Raw genomic sequence first — 15,858 nt, 5'->3', positions numbered from 1 at the left:
ACGCTATATGAAACTCAAGCAGTAAACAATAACATTTTTTGATGGTCCAGACAGTGGAGCTTGGAAACTGCTTATGTGTCTGAGAAAAGCTTGGTGGTTCATGAAACTTTGAGGGGAGGCAATTGCAATCTGCACTGCTTGTGTTCTGATTGCCCATCCCTGACCCATAATTAAATGTTTTATTCTGACAGAAGAGAATAGGTGTTTCTTTTGCTGTGCTGCACATCCAGCTAGCTTTGGAAGAACGTGGTTCTTAATATGTGTCACCTCTGCTATCTTCATATTTAAAACATCTCACAGAAGTGACACTTTGAAATTACTTTATTTTCTGAAGCCTTTGAGGAGCCACTGTCTAGAGATCATCAATGGAATATGCATTGAATTGTGACTAATTCAGGAATTGGACAGAAGATGATCAGAGGAGCTGGAAGTGTCATTCTTCAAACCTAGATGATTAGAAAGAAAAGAGAATTAAGATGGGGGGGGGGGAATAAATGAGCCACAGGAATGGTAGTGACTTTGATAGTCACCCTAATCCAAGTGGGTTCAGTCAACATATGTTGATTAGAAGTTATCCACCAAATGACAAAATCTCCCTCAGCCCTTGGGACAAAAGTCTTCCCTCAAGATCTCCCACCCACATTTTTTTCCATACCTGGTCAGGCTCTTTTGGCTTCTGAACTGCCAGATTGGAAATGCTGATTTTGAAATGTCCAATGACAGTGAATATTATGGGACAGACAGAAAGGGTTTGGTCTACATCCAGACACTTAACAATGCCTTAAATGTTAGGTTGTTGCTTTTTAATTGACCACAAATAGATGCTCAAAATCCCAATGTAGCAGAAGTTACTAATCCAGAAAAATGTGCAGACCAGAAAACAGCAGAGCAGAAAGTTATTCCTTCCTGCCCTCTCCTCTTCCCATTTGAGGCCAACCTTTCTATAGACACGGTTCCAACCAAGCTCCTGGTGCTTAACTTTGCATTCAGAAAACAGCCATCGGACAAAGGCCAGAAACCTCTGCAGTGCTTAGACATACAATATGGGAGGTGATTTCTGCAAGCCTTTGCAGCTATAAAGGCTGTCACAATGCAGCATTTCCTGAAGCAAGTTGTTGAAATGGCAAGCTCATTTCACTGTTGAGATCACCGGCTTTCAGTGGATGAAGAGAGGCAAAACCACGGCCCACCTAGTCCAACATCTTGCTTCACAGTTGCGTATGCCTTAGCCAGCCTCCTACCAATTCCCAGCCACGTCACAGGATTTGGATGAAAAGGACCAGCAGAGGCGGGGGTCATTGATGGCGCTTCATCCCGGATCTCCAGAGGCTCAATGCAGACTGTAATAAAGACAGGTAGTGAAGAAACAGGTCACTGTGGAAACCACCGCCTCAGTGCCATGGAGCTGAACTATAGACTCCAAGCATCATCTTCTGGATCTTCTTGTTACTATTAAATTAGATAACCCATGAGTCACCAACCTTTGGGGGTCCATGAAATTTTGTCATGGCCCTTCTGCTTCTCTCCCTTCTCCAGGGTCACATTTGTACACAAGATGATAAGAGCAAAACACAGAGTAGATCTGTGACCACAGCACTCCATTGTCTCTCCTGCTGTCCTCTGACTCCTGCAGCACCCCACTTTCTCTGCCCCTCCAGTCACTCTGTTTTGTCTCCCAGGTCACTCCATTTCCCCTCCCACCTTCTTGTCCCTTTCCCTTCCACCTTCCTTCCGTTCAACTGCTCGGGTGATTTCCAAGGCTCCGAGTGGAGACTCAGCCGCTGGTTTGGATGTTGAAAAGCCGAAAGGAGAAGAGGAGGAAGAGTTTTACTCCTTTCCTCCTTCAGCAATGTGCACTTTGTGGGAGGCGAGGGATGTCATGAAGTGGAAGCTCACAAGGGTGCCATTGCGCCCATGGGCACCATGTTGGTAACCCCATATCTCCTAGGCTGGTAGGCACAGAATCGCAAAAGAATGGTGCCTCCAGCCTGCTCCTTTGCAAACAATCCATAAAGACACCACAGTGGCATTTGTTCTTTTCTTTTCTTTTCTCTTCCTTTCTTTTTTCTTTCTTTCTTTAATACATTATTTTATTTAAATTTTATACAATTATTTACATTTTATACATTCCTTTTTTTTTTGACAAAGTAATAATCATAAATAAGGGACGTGGGTGGTGCTGTGGGTTAAACCAAAGAGCCTAGGGCTTGCCGATCAGAAGGTCGGTGGTTCGAATTCCCGCGACGGGGTGAGCTCCCGTTGCTCAGTCCCAGCTCCTGCCAACTTAGCAGTTCGAAAGCACGTCAAAGTGCAAGTAGATAAATAGGTACCGCTCCGGCGGGAAGGTAAACGGTGTTTCCGTGCGCTGCTCTGGTTCTCCAGAAGCAGCTTAGTCATGCTGGCCTCATGACCCGGAAGCTGTACGCCGGCTCCCTTGGCCAATAAAGCAAGATGAGCGCTGCAACCCCAGAGTCGGTCATGACTGGACCTAATGGTCAGGGGTCCCTTTACCTTTAGGTAAAGGTAAAGGTACCCCTGCCCGTACGGGCCAGTCTTGACAGACTCTAGGGTTGTGCGCCCATCTCACTCAAGAGGCCGGGGGCCAGCGCTGTCCGCAGACACTTCCGGGTCACATGGCCAGTGTGACATCGCTGCTCTGGCGAGCCAGAGCTGCACACGGAAACGCCGTTTACCTTCCCGCTAGTAAGCGGTCCCTATTTATCTACTTGCACCCGGGGGTGCTTTCGAACTGCTAGGTTGGCAGGCGCTGGGACCGAACAACGGGAGCGCACCCCGCCACGGGGATTCGAACCGCTGACCTTTTGATCGGCAAGCCCTAGGCACTGAGGCTTTTACCCACAGCGCCACCCGCGTCCCTTTACCTTTAGTAATCATAAATAAATAAGAATAAAAAAAATGTGCTCCCCACCACCGAACCATTCCATTAGGCATTTGTTTATTTCTTGCTGCCCTGGCAAGACAGAATCCACCTCACCCTGTTGTTTAACTCTGTTGTTCTAGGATGACGAAGGCGGTGCTGAGGTGGAAGGAGGGGCAGATGAATGGGCACAGGCCAAGACATTAATCAAGCCCCCAGACCAGCTGGAGCTGACAGATGCTGTAAGTAAATCTTGGAGGGGAGTCACTGCAGGGTCTCGTTCCAGCCAATCTGGTGGCCCCTACGGTGCATGCATAATAACTCCGAGCACGGACCCAGCCTCAAATCCCTTCTCTGCCCAGCTCAGGCAAGACATGATCCCCTGGGATGAGGCATAGAAGAGGTTTCAGTAAATGCTATAAAAATGAGAAATGATTGTCATAGTGATCTTATAGGAGAGCTATTATTCGTTTGCAGTGCTAATGTCATGGGCTGGCTGGATACAGCTGGGGAATCCCCCGGGGAACCCCCCAGGAATAGAAGACTTACCCTTCTTTCTCCAGAGCTCGATTGTTACTTGATAGTGTCTGCACTGGACTAGTACTTTCCCCAGTACTCCACGTTTTTTGTGTCCATTGCTACTTCCATTTGTGGAGGTCCACCAAACACAATATTTTCTCTAACCTGACTGGCGGGAACAGCAGCTCTTCAAGGTCTTATGCAAAAGTTTTTCCTATTTCTCCTACTTAAGAGACTTGTAGGAACAGAGATTGAAGCCATGAGCATATTAATCCCATGTGCCCTGAGCAACAGGCCCCCCTTGTTGGAAGCAGCCCAAACTGTGATGGATTTTGGGACACCGTGAAAAAAATCGCCCAACAGCTCTTCAAATTCTGGGCCGTGGGTTAGTTTAATTGTACCCGACAAACAAATGAGCCTTTCCTTTTCCAGATCTTAAGAATGTGGAACTTGAAGCCAAAGGGATTCTGCTTGTTTGATTGCAAATGAGGTTATGTCAGGGAACTGCCATCGGAACTAGCGGAGGAGGCGAGGCTCCACAGCGATGCTGGAGAGGGTCCAAGCAGGGAGAGAGACAGGTCTCCGGCTGGGGAAGAAAATCAGCGCAACACCAGGGAGAGAGGGGGGCCGATGGGGGAAGCAGAGAGGGGGCTCCAGGACTCTTCGCAGGAGACCAGCGAGGAGAGCACAGGTCCTCCGCTGCCCACACCCACCCTGCGCAGAAGACTTCCGCGCAGGGAAAGTAGGCGGCGACTTGGCGTCAAAGAGCTTCTTTGCTGGAAGAGGTTTAAGAAACGCCCACTGACGGATTCTGCTAGCGACTGAACAGCCACGGAGTAGATGGCTGTCCAGCGAGAAACGGTTTAACCAGCCAACCTAGCCCAGAGCGGCGGTAACTTACGCACAAGCAACCCCTAAAGCCATTACAGGTTATATAAGTCCCACAGGTTATCCTTTGCATGTTTTCTCCCACAAAGGAAAACCGTTTTATCAAGAAGCATGCATGACTGGCTGAAGGGAATTACTCATTTTTGCACACAAAATGGAAGAACATTGAATCATAACATTTACTTCCCCCCAGAAAGAAAATAATACACCTTCCCCGAATATATCAAGATAGTTCAGTTACTTCCTTCTCCATGCAATGTTCATTTGAACCTAACATTTTCATGAAATACATCAAATCAGTACTGTCATTATTTTTAATGGGGGGATATCATTTTAAGACGTCTCCTGCAGCTCTCAGCAAAAGTTCAATGTGGCAATACAGCTCATGAAGAATTACAGGATGGTACAAATGTATCTGAATATTAACTTTATAAAGGGTGTATGTGTGTTTTAAGCCAGCTTTTCCCCTTTTGCAGGAATTGAAAGAAGAGATCACTCGCATTCTGACAGCCAATAATCCTCATGCTCCACAGAACATTGTCAGATACAGTTTTAAAGTGAGTAATTTACTCTTCAATGAAATTCATATGAGATGTGGGCAATTGCTTCACTAATGTATGCTTTTAAAAAAACCCCTGCTATTTGAATTTGCATTTGGGATATTTAATTTTGGGAGCATAATGCTTGTTGGCAACTGTTGGCTGCTTTGACTTGGACAAACACCACATAGAAAATACCATTAGCTGACAAATACAAAAATACCATTGCATGTTGCTACCAAAGAGGGCTGATGCCATTGCATGTCAACTGTCAAATACAACTGGAAGCAAAATATCATGATCCAAATATGAGATATTTGGAGGTATTTCTCTAGAAGCCTTTGCCACAGAGGCTTGGTGGGTAGCAGAAGGAGAGAGAGCCTTCTCTTTGTTGACACTGCAGGAATGTTTTCTTGTCCCCTGATTCGTACGATTATAGGTGCCAGAGATAGATAGATAGATAGATAGATAGATAGATAGATAGATAGATAGATAGATAGCTTGTCCAGATTTTTTATGAATAAGTGAGGTTGGTTTTAGGGTTGCTTTTGAGATTTTGTCATGCCTTTTTATGTTACATTCCATATTCTACTAATCTTGTTGAGTTTATGTTTTTCCCATTTCCTTGTGTTTTAATGATGTTTTCAAGTTTCTCCTTGGAAGCCATCCTGAAAATTTCTTAGAAGTTAAAAAGGCAGAATGCAAAGGCTTTAAACAAAAGAAAAATAGCATATCAAATATGCTTGAATTTAGCGAGCTTACTTTAAATATTGTTACACTGCCTTTCTTCGCTTTAAAGTGGTTTCATACATATGCAGTGAAACAGTGTGCCTGCTTCCCTGGGAGAAAACCCCATTGAGCTCAGTGGGCCTTTAATAGGATTGTGTTATATAAGACAAGATTTGCTTTATTTTTTAATTTTTGCATAACTTTTATATTTAATTTTCCGATTTTACAAATTCTTTTAAACAACACTCAGGACAAATCTCAAATGTCCATTGATTTCCCATCCACCCTTCCATGGCATTTCCCCCCCTTACCCTAGAAAGCTGCTATTCTACTTATATTTTACCCATTAATAAGTTAAACCACCAGTTCTCACATCCGGAATTTCCTGGACATAGCTGGGATTCAGCCATCGGAAGCAGCGTGCGGGTGGAAGTTGCTTAAACGTCTGGGAAAATCTGGACCTATGGCAACCCATTTATTTATTTTTTAGATTTTTCACTTTTTGTAATACGGCAGCTCTTTTTTAACGTAACTGGGTTTTTAACAAAAACCACTGAAGCAAAAGAGAGAAACCATCACATGTCTTTCGGTGCCCAGCAAAAACATTCCTCTTTACCTAGACTTTCGGCTATTAAATAAGCTATATTAAATGGGGGGGCTGTTATTATTATTATATTATTATGCTGTGTATTATTATTATTGTTATTCTGTGTAAATTATGTTCTTAATGTTGTACACAGTCCTGGGATTTTAGGATAAAAGCCGCTATATAAATTGAATAAATAAATAAAATAATAAATATATCAGATCTCCCCCGATTCTGAGAAGCCTCCCATCAACCCAAGCTTCAAAAGCTACCAGATAATGTCAGACCTGTATATGTTTGACATGAAAATTCACAAGGGAGAAATTGCAGAGGAGACAGCAAATTGGTTCTTCGTTTAATCCCCCCTTAATGCCTTATCTCCTGGCAACCTAGCAGTTCGAAAGCACGTCAAAGTGCAAGTAGATACATAGGTACCACTCCAGCAGGAAGGTTTCCGTTTCCGTGCGCTGTTCCGGTTCGCCAGAAGTGGCTTAGTCCTGCCGGCCACATGACCCAGAAGCTGTACACTGGCTCCCTCGGCCAGTAAAGCGAGATGAGCGCCACAACCCCAGAGTCGGCCACGACTGGACCTAATGGTCAGGGGTCCCTTTACCTTTAAGCTCCTAAAGGTAATGGGGCCCTTTATATGTCCAGCTGTCCTTTGTCAACAACGACAAAAGTCGCTGTTTTTTGTGTTGAATACATGCTATATGGTGATTTATAGACCTAATAGATATCTAAAGCCATTTGCACATGTTGCCATGCAACCAGCCCATGCAGAATCTAGGCACCCTATATATAGAAATGAGCAAACCAGGGATATTTTAGGGAGCAGGCTAGCAGGCGGGGGCCCATTCCTTACATCATAGAAGCCTACACAACACAAAACACTGTTGCTGTATGTAGGTTTTATTTTATTTGTTTTTTTATTTTATATTTTGGAAATGTACATCCAGGTTTTTTTTCCTTTAATTTTTTGGGGGCCCCCAAGAATGTGGGGCCCTAAGCTAAACCCTATAAGTTAAACCCTTGTTTAGCTTATATGTAAATCCGGCACTGGATGTGAGTTTCATCCCTGCCTTGGCTGACAATACAGGGCCAGTTCTGCTCAGATTTTGCCCTTTGTTGTTAATAAGGACTTCTTCCCCTTCCGTTCCTTCTTTCAAACTTTCTTCCTTGGTATGTTCAAGCAGGGGAGGTAAATGAATGAATAAGTATATTACCATAATTGATCACCCGGAAATTGTAGATAGAAGCCGCTCCATATTGTTTTGAAGGCGAGCATCGCTGAATAGCCTGATGCTGGGTAATAAATCCTTCCGTTCTGCCACGGTCGGCGAGGAGGCTGTGAACGATTCCCCTCATCCCTGGGATATTCATGGCTCAAAGGCTTTATGATCTGAGCCAACCTGATAGAAAAGACAGGAGAGCTGTGTAAGCAAGTGTATTTGAGCAATTAGGGACAGCGTTCTGCTAAATTAGGGGGATTACTGGCTCACTGGAGTCATTTATTTATTTATTAGATTTATATGCCACTTTTTCAATGAGCTCTAGGTGGTGAATGTCTCCCCATTTTACCCTCACAACATCGCTGTGAGGTATGTGACTCCCATGAACTAAAACCTTCACCCTAGAATTCACCTTAGATAGTCCTGCAACTGACCATTTTTACGGACCAGGCTTTGTGTGACATTCCTGGGATCTGTAGCTTCTCCCTCCCACTCTGGTGTGGTAATGTGAGGTAATCTGAGCTAGATTGAAATGTAGTTGCTCCTTCATTCCTGCTGGGACTAGATCCAGCCAAAAATGGATGGGTTGTAGATTCGAGCCCCAACCCCATGTGGGTGAGAATCTTGCGTTGAATTGGGGTTGGACTAAAGGTAAAGGTAAAGGGACCCCTGACCATTAGGTCCATTCGTGACCGACTCTGGGGTTGCGGTGCTCATCTCACTTTATTGGCCAAGGGAGCCGGCGTACAGCTTCTGGGTCATGTGGCCAGCATGACTAAGCCGCTTCTGGCGAACCAAAGCACCACATGGAAATGCTGTTTACCTTCCCGCCGGAGCGGTACCTATTTATCTACTTGCACTTTGATGTGCTTTCGAACTGCTAGGTTGGCAGGAGCAGGGACCGAGCAACGGGAGCTCACCCCGTCACGGGGATTCGAACCACTGATCGGCAAGTTTAACCCACAGCGCCACCTGCGTCCCTTGGGGTTGGACTAGGGGTGCCATAAATCTGGAATTCCCTAGACGTAGCTGGAAATCGGGTGTCGAAAGCAGTTTCCGGGCAGAAATCGCTGAAATGTCCGGGATTTGCCAAACTTTGGACAAACACACACACACACACTCAGAAGCTTTGGCAAAAAACAAAAACACCAACCCTACCTCCAGGCATTAGGCAGTTGTCTACGATTCTATGAAGGAGGAGAGTTCTGTTGACCTCCTTGTGGGGCTTCTTAATAATGTTTATGTTTCATCACTGCACACCACTCTGATAATTTATGGAACAGTGGTACAGAAACCCTTTTATGAATGAAAGAGAAACGTGGCTGTGTGTCGTCCTATCAGTGCTGGTCTTTTCTTTCTCCGTAGGAGAGATCCTACAAGCAGACTAGTGTGGTGGAACAGATGGCCACGCACTTCACTCTTTACGGGAACCTGATATTCCGAGATTCGGATGAGGGTCGGAGGCAGAGCGTGAAGCAGAGCCTGACTATCGGTAGGCTTTGTGGGTCAGCAGACAGCGAGCGATTGAGCCATGCGCCCGCCACACCTACTCTGGGTGCCGGAGAAAATGTGTGCCTGTAGCCTTAGGTGGGAGAACACTGTCACACGGGGGCCTGTTTGTTAGCATGATTGAACAGGTGAACGTCAGTTTGTAGGAGGTCTCTTGCAGACATACCTTCTCTGGACAGGGGGGTACGCAGCAGTCTGGTGGGAGGTACAAATAATGGGAAACTGGTGCTCAGGAGAGGAGCAGAGATGTGTGACTTAGTATATATAGATCTGGCTAAGGCTGTGACAGATCATTGGTGCATCTAGCCCCTGTGGAACGCCCTCCCATCAGATGTCAAGGAAATAAGCAACTATCTTACTTTTAAAAGACTTCTGCAGGCAGCCCTGTTTAGTAAGTTTTAATTTTTTTTAAAAAAAATTTTTTAATTGATTTTCTTTTCTCTCATTACAAGTATAATTATAACATACAGCTTACATAAACATCTGGGGCTGGGGCAAATTTATACTCTATATGAAAGAAAATTGTAAACAGCTGAATACGTTTGTAGGTCTAAGCTGAAATGTTTGGTAATGGGAAATTAAGGAGCTGATTTACTTATAAGAAGGTGATTGTCAAAAGATTGATTTAAGGTAAAAAAGTGAATTTAGGAATGTGGAGAAATTGGTAACGAGATATGGAAGTCTGTTTGAGGGAAGGAAGGGGGTCAATGCTTTATTTAAGCAATGTTTTAAGTCATGAATTATTATTATTATTATTATTATTATTATTATTATTATTATTAAATTCTTTGATACTGAAATGTAATAAAATATGGAAAACTTAATAAAACTTAATAAAAATTATATTAAAAAGTAGTGAAATACATAAATGAATTGTGCATTGCATGGAGAACTTGCTTTGATGCACTCTGAAGCTGGGACATCTTTGAAGCTGTAGAAGACGGGCCTTAAATGCTTGTCTTCCACCCAGTGCCATAGCTACTGGGCCTACAGACACAAAGCTCTCTCTCCCACCCCTTCCCGGTGTTTCTGATATGGGTTGCCGCAGTAACTGCTGTGTTTGCCACATTGTCCTGTTTTATTCTCAGCTGGGATAGCTCAGTCGGTAGAGCACGAGACTCTTAATCTTAGGGTCATGGGTTGGAGCCCCGCGTTGGGCAAAAGTTTCCTGAAGTGCAGGGGGTTGGACTAGATGACCCTCGCGGTCCCTTCCAGCTCCACAGCTTTGTTTATGATTCTTTATGATTCTTAGCTGTGCTTCCTGTCCCATCTGCTGTGGTGGACTTTGAGGCCATGGATGAAGAACTTAAGGAAGAAGAGCAGCCGGAAGGGGAAGCAGGAGAAGGAGAAGGAGAAAAAACAGATCAGCCGGTAAGGCTTCGTGGCAACGTGCAAGCAGCTAGCTTGTATTGCTCTCATTTTTTACTTTGCTTAAACCGTTCAGGGTTGGCCCAAGACATTTTGCCACCTGAGGAAAATGTCTCTTCTTTCCCAGCCCTGAGAATCATAGTTTGTTAAGGGTGATTTTGATACAGATACAGATACAGATACAGATGTAGATGTAGATGAGTGGTACCTCTGGTTGCGAACGGGATCCATTCCGGAGGCCTGCTCGCAACATGAGCAGAACGCAACCCACGTCTGCGCATGCGCGGGTCGCGATTTGCCGCTTCTGCGCAGGCCCGTGATGTCATTTTGCGCGTCTGCACATGCGCGAGCGGCAAAATCCAGAAGTAACCCTTTCTGGGACTTCTGGGTCACTGCAGGACGCAACCTGAAAACGCTCAACCTGAAGCAAACGTAACAAGAGGTTACACAAGGAAGAGTCATTCCCCTCCTTTTCCTCCTGCCCTCTCTGTAGCCCCACCAGCAATGAGCAGGGGCAGGGACAGGCAAGCCCCTCACCCGCCTCTGGGTGGGGACAATGCTGGGAGGCTGGCATGGCTGACCCAGCGGCCAAGGGTGGCAGGAGGGGCAGTGGATAGGGCCCGCACACATTGGAACATAGGAAGCTTATACTGAATCGGACTGTGGGTCCATCTGGCTCACCGACAGGCAGCGATGGCCCTCCAGGGTTCCAGCACCCTGCTGCCACCGCTTCCTCTTCCCCTGCCCAGGTGGGTGACAGCAAGGTCCTCGTGGTGCTGCATTTCCAGCCAAAGGAGGACCACCAAAACGTCCCTGTGATGCCCCTCTCTTTCCTTTCTAGTTCTGCCCAGTCTGCCCCCCACAAAGAGATGGGTGGGTTGGACTAGATGACCCTTCCAACTCTGCAATTCTGTGATCGTTTCCCCCTCTTTCAGGCTGCAGCCCAGGAAGAGAAAGAAGAAGAATACCGTCCCCGTCTGGTGGGTGAACGGAAGCTCACCAACCAGTTCAACTTCAGCGAGAGGGCCTCCCAGACGTACAACAACCCTGTGAGGGTAGGTTGTCACTGCCGGTCTCTTCACACCTTAGCTGTCAACATTTCCCATTTTTTTTAAGGGAAATTCCCTTATTCCGAATAGGATTCCTCGCAAGAAAAGGGAAAAGTTGACAGCTATGCTTCACACCCTTGTCTGTTGGCTAAAGTCCCTCTCATACGCCTATGGGCATCTCTCTGCGTCAAGTGCTAATTGCTGATGGACATAGAAGACATTGATTGCCTTTTGCCTTTGGCAGCTAGACACACAGTGGCAAAGATGGATGCTTCTTCTGTCAGAGGTTTCTGGCGCTCTGGAAATGGTGGAATTACGCATGTGCCGCATTCATGGTTATCATCTCCTAGCTCTCTGTGGATGCTTGACACAAACTCTTCCTTGCCCACCTCAAAAATGCCAGTTTTCAGGGTCTGTCCTCAACCGCTTGTTTGTTAGGCTGTTTTCTAGAAGGGAAGGGCTGTAGCACATCTGCCTTGCATGCAGGAAGTCCTCCGTTCAATTCCTGGCGTTTCCAGGTAGGGTTGGGGGTCTCCCCTGCCTCAAAACCCTGGAGAGGCATTGCTGCCATTCAGTGTGGATTATACTGAGCTAGATGGAGCAGTGGTCTGTCTCCTCCTGTCTCACTATTACCGTATTTTTTGCTCTATAAGACTCACTTTTTCCCTCCTAAAAAGTAAGGGGAAATGTGTGCGCGTCTTATGGAGCGAATGCAGGCTGTGCAGCTATCCCAGAAGCCAGAACAGCAAGAGGGATTGCTGCTTTCACTGTGCAGTGATCCCTCTTGCTGTTCTGGCTTCTGAGATTCAGAATATTTTTTCTTGTTTTCCTCCTCCAAAAACTAGGTGCGTCTTGTGGTCTGGTGCATCTTATAGAGCGAAAAATACGGTATATCAGCCCTTGATTCAGAATCATGAGGACTGGAGTCTGAAAACCTGGAGAACCCCTGCTAGTCAGGGTGGTTAAAACCGTACCTAGTCGGACCATGAGTTTGGCAGTACATAAAGCAGCTTCCTATGGTCCATGAAAGATGATGAGCCAGAGAACGCTGACGTGGTTTAGGTCTGAATATTTTTCAGCAGGCCTGTTCTGCTATCAGGGCACTTTCTCAGGCTGTGACAGTTCAAAAGCAAGCTAAGTGGGAAGTCTCTCTCCAAATAATCTTTCTGCATCATGGAAACTGTTAAGAGGATGCAGGAACTGCCCTCCTGGATCAGGCTTGGAGATCCACCAGGTCCAGCGTTTCCCACTGAGTGGTGGCCAACCTCATGCCCCAAAGAGGCTAAGAAGCTGGGGGTGATGGGAATAATAATAATAATAATAATAATAATAATAATAAATAATTTTATTTATACCCCGCCCTCCCCGGCCAGAGCCGGGCTCAGGGTGGCTAACACCAATAAAATTTCAGTAAAAACATAATAAGAAAAAAAGAAAAAGGGGAAAAACCACCAATTTAAAATACAGGTTAAAATGCAATTTAAAATGCAGCATCATTTTAAAAGTCAAAACCAGAAGGGAAGGGAAACATAAGGGTCAGACTGGGTCCAAACCAAAGGCCAGGCAGAACAGCTCTGTCTTGCAGGCCCTGTGGAAAGATGTCAAGTCCCGCAGGGCCCTAGTCTCTTGTGACAGAGTGTTCCACCAAGTCGAGGCCAGTACTGAAAAGGCCCTGGCCCTAGTTGAGACCAATCTAACCACCTTGCGACTTGGGACCTCCAGAATGTTGTCATTTGTGGACCTTAAGGTCCTCTGTGGGGCATACCAGGAGAGGCGGTCCCGTAGCTACGTGGATCCTAGGCCACATAGAGCTTTAAAGGTCAAAACCAGCACCTTAAACCTGACCCTGAACTCCACCGGTAGCCAGTGCAGCTGGTAAAGCACTGGATGAATGTGATCCCGCGACAAGGACCCCATAAGGAGCCTCGCCGCGGCATTCTGCACCCACTGGAGTTTCTGGGTCAGCTTCAAGGGCAGCCCCGTGTAGAATGAGTTACAATAATCAGGCGGGGAGGTGACCGTCGCGTGGATCACTGTGGCCAGATGAGGGCGAGAAAGGTAAGGGACCAACTGCTTAATACGGCGGAGATGGAAAAATGCCACCTTTGCTGTGGCTGCAACCTGCGCCTCCTTGGAAAGGGAGGTGTCGAAGGTTATACCAAAGCTCTTGACAGAAGGCGCTGGCACTAATTGAGCCCCCACAAGAGATGGGAGTTGGCCCCCAACCCCATGTCGTCCTGACCCAGCCAGAGGACCTCTGTCTTTGAAGGATTTAACTTCAACCGGCTCCCACTCAGCCATCCAGCCACAAATTCCAAGCATCTGGTCAGTGTGTCCGGAGCTGAGTCAGGACGGCTGTCCATCAACAGATAAAGCTGGGTGTCATCAGCATATTGATGACAACCCAGCCCAAAGCTCTGGACAATCTGGGCAAGGGGGCACATAAAGATATTAAAAAGCATCGGGGAAGGGATTGCGCCCTGCGGCACGCCACACACTAAGAAGTGCCGTGGTGACAACTGCCTCCCTAGCGCCACCAGGTCCAGCGTTTCCCACTGAGTGGTGGCCAACCTCATGCCCCAAAGAGGCTAAGAAGCTGGGGGTGATGGGAATGATGAATCTCTCCCCTGTTTGTCTGCAGCGTGTGCTTTCCGAAGGTATTTCTGTCTCTGCACACGAAGGTTCCATTTAGCTTATCTTGCGCGAATGCTGAAAGAATGACCAAACCATAGAACTGTAGAGTTGGAATGGACCCCAAGGATCATCTAGTCCAAGCTCCTGCAATCCACGAATCACAAGTAAAGGATCTGCGACAAATGGCCATCCAACCTCTGCTTTAAAACCTCCACCACCTCCCGAGGGAGACCGTTCCACTGTCACACAGCTCTTGCTGTCAGAAAGTTCTTCCTGGTGTTGAGCCAGAATCTCCTGTCTTGTCACTTGAATCCGTTGGTTCGGGTCCTGCCCTCCAGAGCAGGAGGTTAGAAAAGGTCTAGAAGGTTAATCATATGAGGATTGACTGTGGATAAATTGTGCGGCAAGATTTAAGAGACACTGATACGTTCCCGAGGCTGGAAAGAGGTGGACATGGGTTACAAGGTGCTGCAATGAGCTCAGCTCTCATTGCAGTAGTAGCAGGTACTCCAGAGGAGAGAACAGGGCATCTCCCATATTGCCTTCTTTTGCCCTTGACTTTGATTTCCGGAACAGGGACGTGCCCTTTCTCATTTTTTTGTTTCAAAGACCGAATGCCTGCTCTCCACACAGAGGCCGTGGGGTTGGGTGGGCTTCAGATGCAGAGAAGCAAACAGATTTACTGGGCCATCTGCTCCGACGATGCAATTAAGACTCCTAAAGCACTTCAGACACTAGAAAGCAATATCGTAATGAATAATAATGTGATCCATAACAATAAAAATACCAGTGACTTCAGGATAATTGCAAACTCATTCCGGTGTTGTGTGTAACGGGACAGGTTGGTGGTAGCACATCTGTTTTGCATGCGAAAGAACTCAAGAAACCCCAGAGAGATGTTGCTAGTTGGTGAGCTTGGTACACAAGTGGTTTGACTTGGTGGAAGGCAAATTCCTATGTTCCTATAATAATAATAATATAATAATAATAATAATTTATTATTTATACCCCGCCCATCTGGCTGTGTCTCCCCAGCCACTCTGGGCGGCTTCCAACAAAGTACTAAAATACAGTGGTCTGTTAAACATTAAAAGCTTCCCTAAACAGGGCTGCCTTCAGATGTCTTCTAAAAGTCTTTGAGTTCTTCTTCTCTTTGACATCTGGTGGGAGGGCGTTCCACAGGGTGGGTGCCACTACCGAGAAGGCCCTCTGCCTGGTTCCCTGTAACTTGGCTTCTCACAGCGAGGGAACCGCCAGAAGGCCCTCGGAGCTGGACCTCAGTGTCCGGGCAGAACGATGGGGGTGGAGACGCTCCTTCAGGTATACTGGGCCGAGGCCATTTAGGGCTTTAAAGGTCAGCACCAACACTTTGAATTGTGCTCGGAAACATCCTATGACTATGCTGCATCTGAAGCACTCATTAGTGGCATTTCAGATGTCCGTAGAACTACTATTACAAAGGAATAGCTCAGTCGGTAGAGCATGAGACTCTTAATCTCAGGGTCCTGGGTTCAAAACCCACCTTGGGCAAAATATTCCTGCACTGCAGGGGATGGACTAGATGACCCATGTGGTCCCTTCCAACTCTACAGTTCTATGATTCTATGTAATAGGTCCTGCCGTGCCGATGTGGAAAGCAGAAAATTGTTGCAGCGTCTCCTCAAAGCTACCAGCTCTGCCCTCTCTGCTCCTTGGCCAGCTCCACACAAAGCCTTTATATCAGACCATCTGTGTCTCCCTCCAGATACTGCTGGTCTCCCATTTCCCCATTTCTGCCACAGCCTAACCCTCCCCAGAGGCCCTGTTTTCCTAGATCCCAGCTTCAGTTCCGCAACACCCTTCTAGTTCTAGTGGAGCTGAATCTGACTTGTGGGCAGCCAGCCAGTGGCCAGTTCTTCTGTCTCATTACTCCCTTGCTTACAGAGACTTC

The 15,858-nt window shown here is 46.5% G+C and overlaps 1 protein-coding gene across 1 annotated transcript in view; it reads left to right on the top strand.

Annotated features, from left to right (window-relative positions):
- The window catches only part of DNAI1 (dynein axonemal intermediate chain 1), a 173,185-nt gene that overhangs the window by 16,957 nt on the left and 140,370 nt on the right, over window positions 1–15,858 (top strand). Inside the window, exons 3-7 of the mRNA XM_053409184.1 lie at window positions 3,022–3,120; window positions 4,762–4,842; window positions 8,734–8,860; window positions 10,130–10,248; window positions 11,181–11,300. Of these exons, the coding sequence (XP_053265159.1) occupies window positions 3,022–3,120; window positions 4,762–4,842; window positions 8,734–8,860; window positions 10,130–10,248; window positions 11,181–11,300 (546 nt within the window). The remainder of the gene's footprint in view (window positions 1–3,021; window positions 3,121–4,761; window positions 4,843–8,733; window positions 8,861–10,129; window positions 10,249–11,180; window positions 11,301–15,858) is intronic.

This window comes from Podarcis raffonei, chromosome 11 (assembly GCF_027172205.1).
Source record: "Podarcis raffonei isolate rPodRaf1 chromosome 11, rPodRaf1.pri, whole genome shotgun sequence".
Classification (NCBI taxonomy): domain Eukaryota; kingdom Metazoa; phylum Chordata; class Lepidosauria; order Squamata; family Lacertidae; genus Podarcis; species Podarcis raffonei.
The sequence above is the reverse complement of the archived record's forward strand: the minus strand, read 5'-3'. Positions and strand labels throughout refer to the sequence as shown.